This window comes from Poecilia reticulata, linkage group LG21 (assembly GCF_000633615.1).
Source record: "Poecilia reticulata strain Guanapo linkage group LG21, Guppy_female_1.0+MT, whole genome shotgun sequence".
NCBI lineage: Eukaryota > Metazoa > Chordata > Actinopteri > Cyprinodontiformes > Poeciliidae > Poecilia > Poecilia reticulata.
This window is the reverse complement of record NC_024351.1, coordinates 5,694,885-5,704,485: the sequence shown is the minus strand read 5'-3', so window position 1 is coordinate 5,704,485 and position 9,601 is coordinate 5,694,885. Positions and strand designations below refer to the sequence as shown.

The following is a 9,601-nucleotide window of genomic DNA, read 5'->3' as shown; positions in this document are numbered from 1 at the left end:
TAGTCACTCCACTGTTGTCAACCAAGTGACTTTCTTGCTATATTTAGCGACATTTCAGACAAAAGATTTTTTGGTATCGGCCAAAATCAGAATTGGTAAATATTGGTAATCAGCGATCGGGCAGAAAACTGCGGTCGGTGCACATCTGCATTTGAACTTGACAAATAAGATACAAACATCCTAGATGAAATGGAGATTTCTTCAAGGCCCTTTATATAACATATTTATTGAAACTTTGTATAAATTTGAATGCATCTCATTGTGTTTTTGAAGCTAAAATAAACTCTCTCTGTCCCATCAAGAGGAAACTTTACTTTTGTTTTGAATTTATCCAACTGAAAACTAATTCAACCACTGAAGTCCAAGACAGTAAAGTGGTGACACGTCACAAAGCAAACACTGTGACGTAAAGGTGTGTCTGTACTGTGAGTACAGGTGTAAATAAGTCACCATCACCAGCTGTCTCAGGTGAGGCCCTATAGCTCAGTGGTTAGAGCACTGGTCTTGTAAACCAGGGGTCGCGAGTTCAAATCTCGCTGGGGCCTGATTAAGTTTATTTTCTCATCCTGCAGAGACAAACATTTCTTATTTATCGATGGCCATCAAGCAAAAATTCATCAACGCGGTTGAGGTAGAATATTTAGCYAAATCCAACTACATATCTCACTTTTAATAAATTTAACATACATTTGCAGATGTTGCAGCAGTGGCATTCTATGGAAGCCCCTTTGTGTCTTAGGGGCCAGAATGTTTGTTGCTAAAACTGAAAAAAAAAGAAAAGACTTGAAACTTAAAAAAAGAAGAAGCTTGAATCTTAAATGTAATATTCAATCTTATGTTCAGTTTCAATTTTATTTTTCAAACAATATGTTTGGCCCCAATTTATCTCCATATTCACTGTCATCTACTAACAGTTTTGGTTGTCGAGTATTTTTCTTGTTTGCAAATAAACATTAAATATATAAAAACAAATGTACAACATGTTTCAAACTCAAGGCCCCTCATAACTATTTCTGTCGTCCTCCAGACAACTAGCAGTTGTGTGATGAAATATGACTTTATCAGCCAAAATAAAATGGCCTTTGATTGTTTGTTACTTGGATGCTAAATCTATTTGTTGTTAAAAAGGTACTCATTGACTGCAGAGAAAGCTAAAATACTTTAAACGGTTTGTTAGCTGGTAGTTTTATAAATTTCTGACACAACCGACCTTTGAGGATATTCATGATGTGGATCGAAATAAAAATGAGTTTGTCATCCTGCACCCTGTACACTTTGACAAGTATGTTATTGATATTGTGTCATTCTGTTGTGGAAAATCAATGCAAGATTTATTCTGTAGAAAAAAACCTTAAAAAACAAAAAACCCTGCTAAAATCTGAAATTGTTACATCTATAGTTGGTTCTGTACATCCTCTTAAAGAGCCACTGTGGAAAAAGAGCCACAGGACTCCTGATTTAGATATAAAAATAAAAATATTTGTTTGACCTGCAGGTTGGGAATCATAACATCCGTCACAACTTCATGTTAATTTCACTGTTAAACTCTGTTGACTTTTCTCTCTTATTTCTAACTGAAGCAGTTATCTACACGTTTTCTGACTGAAATATACAAATCTGTGAAAAAACATCCAGCGACGCATTGAAAGCCAGTAATGAACAGATTTACAGACGCGCTGAGCAGACGACTGGCCTGACTGGAGTCATACCAGCTGCAGTGGAAGGTGTGTCTTTAATTACACCTGATCCACACCTCTGCTCAGGTGAGGCCCTATAGCTCAGTGGTTAGAGCACTGGTCTTGTAAACCAGGGGTCGCGAGTTCAAATCTCGCTGGGGCCTAAATTATTWWTWWTWTTYTTTTATTTAAATAATTTTAAAATTGAAGGTAAAGCTTCTTAAAATTGGAAGGAAATTAAAGTTTTCACAAGATATTCCTACCATGTCTGGAGTAGAAATACAGAAAAGAAACATTTTATTGGTAAGAACCACCTGTCAGTGATTTCAGAAATGATGGATATGAGGAATAATGAGTATATTTTTAGATTTTATGAATATTTTCAGGCTTTATGTCRTCCACTCACGTCGGCGTCGTGCTGCTGGATCTCTGCCAGCAGGTTGGGCAGCCTGAACGGCCAGGGCAGAACGGCGGGGTCACAGTGTCGGTACAGGTAGGCGTTATCCTGCAGCAGATCCTGGGACAAGATGTTGTAGGACATCACAGAGAAGTCAAACACTCTGCTGCCCCCTGGTGGCTGGGGTTCAGTACTGCAGGACTCCCAGTACCTCTGAAGAGCTGAAGAAAATAAGGTTTAATTTCATCTGATAAAATGTGCTTTGATTAGCCATACTGACAAAAAAATAAAGAAAATAAAGTCAGTTTTACCAAAATAAACTTATAATATGAGAAATCGCACGAGAATCTAAATGGTTCTGAGAATAAACTCATAACATTTCAAGGATAAAGCCATTACAAAATGAGAATAAAGTCATATTATGATTTTATTCTTGTTCTCATCATTTTATGACTATTCTCATAATTCTATTTATTTAGGTTGGYCCCAATGTTCTGTTGAATTCTGTACATTTATTTTTTTAATTGGGTATGAACATTTAAAGAGCTTTTATTTTACCATTATTAAAATAGGAAACTGACCTTTAACGGGCCGTGGAGGTCGTCCGTCTGCTTGATTCGAACTGGAAGGCTGGTGCTGAAGCCCCGCCCATCTCCCTGCATCCACACCGCCAACCTCGTCAGGTTCTGACCCGGTTTGGTTCTGCTGAAGGCTCCGCTGCTCCTTAGCTGGCCTGTCTTGGAACCAGACGTTGGGTTTCTCCTGCGCCGTCCTGGATCCTGCAGCTTGTGAATGCTGTTTTTTAGTTCTGTCGCTGCTGCTTCTTCTTCTCTCACATTTAGTCCTTTCTCTGCTGTAAACTCTCTCAGCTCTGGTTTTTGGTTTCTCTCCGATTCTGGACTGGTGGTTTGCTGGAAGTTCGCCGTCCCTTCTGAAATCCCGATGATGCTGCTCCTGCTTTGACTCTCTCTCCCTGACTCTGGCCTTCGTTTCCCTCATTAATCCATCCCTGGATGATACATTTTTCCCGACACTCTTCCTGTCCTCTCCACTTTTCAATCGTTTGTTTGGAGGTTCTCTGCCGGGACGCTCCATCATGACATCCACAGAGGTGTGGAATGACTGCAGACCACCAGCGTTGACAAACTGGAATCTGTTACCAGTGAAGAGTGGACAAGGAGGTGGGTAAGGCGGGGGGAGGCGAGGAGGCCAGGGTGGGAACCTGGGGGCTGACCACCATGGATGAGGGTGAGGGGTGAATGGTTGGTGGTGGGAGGAGGCCCAGCGGAGAGCGGGATGCCCTCTGGGACGAACACAGGAACTGAAGGAGCTCACTCGGTGAAGAAACATGGGAGGTCTGGAGCAAACAGAAAGTTCATGAACAGGTAAACACAAGAACTGATGAAAATACTCATTTTTTATTCTTGGGATTACAACATAAAACGAGAAAGTTCTTTAATAGAAGAGGTTTTAAATCCAACTGTGTACAGCAATATGTCCTAAGCTTTTCATGCGATTCATATTAAATTTAAAACAAATTCCTACAAAATACGAACAGGAGGTTGATGCATGCGCTTATAGAATGAAAATTATGGTCAATCCCAGCATATAGGGGGAAAAATACCGATTCTCACCGACTAACTGGTGCATTTTTACATAATTATTTAACTGTAATTTGTRACCATTTGAAAATGTAAACGTAAAAAATGAGATAACATTTTGACTTCACTCTAAACCATCCCAGTTGGATCAATATACCGGTAAAGCAGAAACAACCTCTAACCGAAAGTTGGGCTAACACATGTTTGGCTAGCTTGCGCCTCATTCAATACAAACGCCGTTTCTACAAACAGCTAGCTAACATTAGCATAGCATACCTGTTTTCGGGCGTGGAAGTGCCATTTGTTACCTTGGGCCTCAAGTGCATTCGGATAAAATGTTAAAAACGAACATTGTCAGCGTTTATTTCCTTAGTTAAACCAGCACCAAAAACAAACCTCAGTTCATGTCCTTAAAATATGACGCACGGGATGCTTTCAAATACATAGGAGATGTATGTTAGTATTCCAATTTAACCAATAAAAATGTAGCTTTAAGAGTGCTAATAAGCGCAAAATATTCTAAAAAGTTTCGAGATGTTGCCCAAATATAAAACAATGAGCTTAAACCTTTAAAAAGTTACCTGAATCCCCCGTGTTCTCGTTGAGTGTACATAGTGTAAAATCTTAAACAAACAAAACATACAAGTGAAAAGAAACACTATGACGTATCAACCAGAGATTTAACCAAAATGAAAAATATGCTTCTTATACTTCAGATCTCTTTTAGGCAACACCTTTGACTGCGTTACAGCGAGAAACATCATTTTTAAAATTACGCGAACGTATCTTCAGTTCTTACGTCATAGTCTTCCTCTGAACGCTGGGAGTTGTAGTCCATTTCTGCCGTTTGCGACGCTAATCCTTGAAGGTTCGAACTCCGCTAGGGTTTATAGCGAACTACAAACCGCGGCGGTACGGCGAGAAAAACAGTACCGACTGGAAACAATTGAGTTAATTACAGTCCGTTTAACCGGCTTGAAATGTCAAGACTCTTTAAATCGCAAAACGTTGATAAATTCAGTATTACTGCGGTTTTTGTAAAGAAACACAAAATAACATTAAGGTTATTTCAACACAGCTGTGCAAAGAAAGAAGGTCGAAAGATGTAAAGTTCGCTGTACTTACGTAAAGGCGACTCTCCCCTCTGGAAAGCAGGGGTGCAGTTGAAAGCGGTTCGAAAAGATTAAATGTCAACTTTTACTCCGTGACATCTTCTGCTGTTTAATGTCTTTAAAATCCAAAGAGGGGCAGCCAGGTTCGGGTTAATGATTCCCTGAGCGGATGAAACGGACCGGTGGACTGGGATCAGATGGGGACCTGAACATGCTGTACTCTGTCCCTGTGTATACAAACACTCCGCCTCAGCTCCAACTATTGTGCTTCAGTTTGCAGGAAAGCAATTTCTCCGTTTACACGGATCCTGCTGACACAAGCAGCTGGTTGGGAAAAGGCAGCCTCCACCATACATACTGCCACCACTGGCAAAAACGCGTAATTATTATTTTTAAAATAGAAATTTGAATTGGATAATTTGTGCATATTTGTTGAGAGGGACATAATCCGCTTTTACCAATAGATATGCAGCACTTAATCTTTAACTATTGACAGTCTCTTTAGATAATMAACASTCTTGGTGATTAGAATGGAAGAAGGTTGGTTTGGATCTTTATTCTGCTGAAAGACCCAGTGATGACCCATTTTCATATTTATTTATTTAAAATATCACAGCATCTGAAAGAGTCAGTGATGCCATACCATCAAAAAGGCTCCCAGGATTTGTAGAAGAGAAAATGTCCCACAGCACACTAGAGCCACCGCCATACTTAACAGTTAATGATAGTGCTTTAATTCTGGCTCTAGTTAAAGTCTCAGTAACCTTTAGCACACTCTTCACATTTGTGATGGTAGGACTTAAATATCTTTCATAGGATTTATTCAAACATACCTGGTGTAGCTGAGTCATTATTTCCTTGTAAACATTTTTTTTTATTTGAAGATCAGCCTCATCCGGCCATTTTGAAGAGTGACCAAGACGAATGTTATGTCAAATTTATATCCCAGGGAAAAAGGAAGCAATAAATCTTGAGTTAAAAGTTACAGACATTGTGATGGACTGAATTCAGGTTCCAGGTGATGATGCTGAAAAACACATCAAGGCTCACAGTTTACACATACACCACAGTCAGTTAACAAAAATAGAAAGAGGAATTATAAAACTTTATTCAGGAATCGGAGAGGATATCAAGATGATGCAGCTGCAGATGTCAAACACGTGATGAAGTGAGAAAACAGTGAGGGAAGTGGAGGAACATTTTGTAGCTCAGCAGTAACTTTATCCGTTTAGATTCTCAAGATGACAGAAACAGGAAAACCGGGATCATCATCTTTATGAACCGAAGGCTGAAGGTTTGAATTTCATCAGCAATAATCTGTTTCCTGTTAGTTTGGTTAGAAATAAAATGTAGCCTTCGTTTCGCCTGCCAGATGTTTTACATCTGGGATTCTGTGGCTACATGAGAGGAAACATCTAGATAATGTAAAGAATGAAACAATTTGCACACAATGAAGAATCAACATGAAGATTAGGTCATGTAAAGCTTTCAGGCAATAAAACATTATTTGGTTTGAAAAGTCAAAATACCTATTTTGACTGATGTTTTAATGAGAACGACCCAACTTCTTCAAAAGCCAGCACCTTGCAAACTGACATTAATACACAACGATGCAGAAATACTTTAGAGCATTTTGTTCAAGATAATATTCAGCTGATCTGAAATGTTTGATCTGTACCAGAAAATTGGTTAACAAAAGAATCTAGAAAACACGACAAAAACGACTTAAAGTGCTGGCAAAACAGGAAGTGATGAAGCAATAATAAAATGCTAATTTGTGCCAACTTTCACATAGTTTTGGGTTTAATTTTTTTTGCAGAAAAATGCATTTGAAAGTACATTATGTAAAATAATCTCAAACTTAGATTAAATGTTGGAATACTTATCGCCCGGCCTGAAAGGCTTTTATTCTGACGAGGTCTTGGTCGTTCCTGCTGAATTCAACAGGAAACACATCTGCACTGTTAATGATGATGACTTATGTGCTAAACATGATTTGTGCTTCCTTTAAATTTTTCTGATGATTTAACAGCTTGAAGAAGAAACATGTTAGATGTAAATAATAATTAGACGTTATTTTTTTCCCTCATTGTGAAAAGTTTCTGCCCAGCTTTGGCAGTTTTAAGGTGCACTTAGTTTCAAACTCTTTAATTTGACCCACGTTTTCCATGCATCCGTCTGATCCTCTGTGGTTTCCACCATGTTCCAGCCCTTCGACTCGTCTTCGTCATGTTTCTGTGCGGTAATCTTCAGCTCGGTGCTGACGTCGCTCCTGCTGCTGCGGTCAGTGGAAGTGCAGCGCTGGGCCAAAGCTCTCGCCGGTGGAGAGTCGGAGTGATAAAGCAGGTTTCTGGAGGCCCGGGGTCACGAGGTCAGGAGAAGGGAACTTCCCATCTCTGTGTGTAGGCGCTCAGTTCGCAGGGGCTGATGACCAGCATGCGGGACGAGTCCATGCCGTCCAGAGCCATCTCCGAGTCCAGGCAGAACCGAGACACGATGTGCTCCAAGTGAGTCCCTGATTTCTGCCACCGCTGCAGGACAGGAACAAAAAACAGAAAGTTGTATGCTAATATTTTATTCTTTTTTTGCTTTCTTCAACCTTCTTGCTGCTCGCTCAGACACTGTGCTGCATTTGAAAGAGGATGTTTTTAATCCAGGAAGCTGCATTCGCCCGAGACGTTTCTGAAAAGGTCTTCAGTCACGCTCTGCAGAGCGAGTCGGAGACRATGCAGCCGTTTGCAGAGAAACACGTTTCCGAATATGACAACGGTTCTGTCACCGAGTTTAGCATAAAAACAAAGAAAATGTTTCACAGCTGCTCACCGAAGAGCTTAGACACCATTCACAACGGTTCCATATACAAGTATAGGTAACTTATAGTAACTACTCGGGAAACATATTCAGTGATAAACCAACACATATGTCTGTCCTGCATCAGGGACAGACATATTTGTCCTTGGGAGAGGCGGGGGACACGGTGGACAGGTCAGCCGTCCATCACAGAGACACAACGACAAACACCAGGGCAGTTCGCTAGTTTAATGTTAATGCCCTGCTTACATCCCCCAGAATGCTGTGCAGTTCTGGGTCGTAGTTTAGTGAAATATTCTGATGGATCACTGATACGTTGATATTGATCACATGTTTATCATGATCACAGATAAACATTTTGTTTTGGACTGTGGAAGGAATCCGGAGTACCTGGAGAAAATCTACACATTCATGGGGGAAACAGGCAACAGGATCTTGTTGCTGTGGCAACAGTGATACCAACTTCAGGTGACTGTGGGAAGAGAAGGTTGAAGGTTCGATTCCAGCTTCCTGCCTGATGTCGATGTGCCAGTGGGCAAGGCACTTAACCGATCTGCGTATCGTTTTACCATTTACCATTCTCATTAATAGACTTAAAATAATAACTGTCTCTGTATTTGAAGAGAACTTCTTGAAATTAAATAATGTTTTCACAATGATGCCATTTTGACAGCATGGAAGGAAAAAAAACTACTTTGATTTGATTGATAAAAAAAAAAAAGCACAGAGCTTTTATCTTGAAAATCCTTATGGTTACACAGCTGTTCAGTCCCAATCTGTTGACTTCCCTTCATATTATGTGGAAAAGCTTTTACTATCACCATTAATCAGCCCTGATTCTGTAACTATCTTGCTAAAATGTAACTGTTATTTCAATATTTTTCAGTTTATAACCTCAAATGTTGGCAAGTTTAGGTAAATATCTATTTGTAATTCCTCTTAGTGGCTGCTAGATGGAGCTCTCTTCTAAATATACCCTCCATCTTGGCGTGAATCTGCTTTTGTGTATTTCTTTGAAATATTGCTTATGCTTAGGGGGGGAAATCATTTTACACTAAAGTATCATGATTTTATATTGCTTAATGAGGGAGAAAACAGAAAGTATCACCGTAAAATAAATGACACGAGTTGTTCTTTCCGTTTGAGGCTGAATTAGATGTACTGAATGAAATTTAAATGTTAGATTTTGAGGTGAGTGTAGGTGTAAATAGCAATAATGGAGGATTTTATATTATTTATATCATACAGCTGGGAAACAGACTGAGAGCCAGACTGGAGAATTGATAAAGGGTAAAAATTTGAATTTTAAAGCACAAAATATAAATCATATCCATGATTTACTTGAGTTTCAGAGTTTGTCAGGATGTGGAGCATGAACATGATCTGATTGGTTCAGCATTGCGGGGTCCGAACCCCACACATGCAAGCTTTGTCCTGTAAAATAACTGCTGTAACTCTGGCAGGACGGAGCGCTCGTCGCAGCGCAGCGACGGGCCGCTGAGGGTTGTAATTGAAAGGAAAAAAAAAGAGGGAGGGATAATTAAAAGTAAATCAATTAGTATTCACCTCATTACCGGCTGCTGCAGCAGAGCTGACATCGAATATGAGAGGAACACGTCGCGTTACTCTGTCTTTGTGCAAGTCAGAGCAGCTCTGGTAAAGTTCAGGCCACTTTGTTCCTTTTGCAGACGACCGCTGGGAGCTGAGAGCGCATCTCATCATCCCAGGTCACCACAGGCCTGACACTTCCTCCTGGGAGGCTTCGGCTCACTTCACTATTCAGCTCTCCTACCTGAGCTTTTTTTTTTTTTATTTCAGAGACAGTCTGCGGACTGCAAAAGCAACATTTTGGATGATTTCAAAACGAAAGGCGAACTTTAACTCCTATAGAGCGATTCTGATATGTTTGTTTATTAAGATTTGACTTAGTAGCTGTAGGACTGCAGCTTTTCTTACTGGGGATAAACAACATTACATTTATAATAAAACATATAAAAAATCATC

General features: G+C 39.9%; 2 protein-coding genes and 2 non-coding genes across 4 annotated transcripts in view; 2 read left to right on the top strand and 2 right to left on the bottom strand.

The window, feature by feature from the left end:
- Positions 1 to 4,120, bottom strand: part of angel2 (angel homolog 2 (Drosophila)) — a 9,218-nt gene extending 5,098 nt beyond the window's left edge. Inside the window, exons 1-3 of the mRNA XM_008397339.2 lie at positions 3,951 to 4,120; positions 2,655 to 3,430; positions 2,083 to 2,294 (exon numbers count right to left, since the gene is read on the bottom strand). Coding sequence (XP_008395561.1) covers positions 2,083 to 2,294; positions 2,655 to 3,430; positions 3,951 to 4,000 — 1,038 coding nt within the window. The 5' untranslated portion in view covers positions 4,001 to 4,120. The remainder of the gene's footprint in view (positions 1 to 2,082; positions 2,295 to 2,654; positions 3,431 to 3,950) is intronic.
- On the top strand, positions 473 to 545 carry trnat-ugu (transfer RNA threonine (anticodon UGU)). The gene has a single exon. It is a non-coding gene; the product is annotated as a tRNA-Thr (tRNA).
- trnat-ugu (transfer RNA threonine (anticodon UGU)) lies at positions 1,768 to 1,840 on the top strand. The gene has a single exon. It is a non-coding gene; the product is annotated as a tRNA-Thr (tRNA).
- Positions 4,121 to 5,872: 1,752 nt separating the features above from the next.
- The window catches only part of galnt14 (UDP-N-acetyl-alpha-D-galactosamine:polypeptide N-acetylgalactosaminyltransferase 14 (GalNAc-T14)), a 142,894-nt gene continuing 139,165 nt past the window's right edge, over positions 5,873 to 9,601 (bottom strand). The window contains exon 14 of the mRNA XM_008397341.2: positions 5,873 to 7,317. Within this exon, the coding sequence (XP_008395563.1) occupies positions 7,159 to 7,317 (159 nt within the window). The 3' untranslated portion in view covers positions 5,873 to 7,158. The remainder of the gene's footprint in view (positions 7,318 to 9,601) is intronic.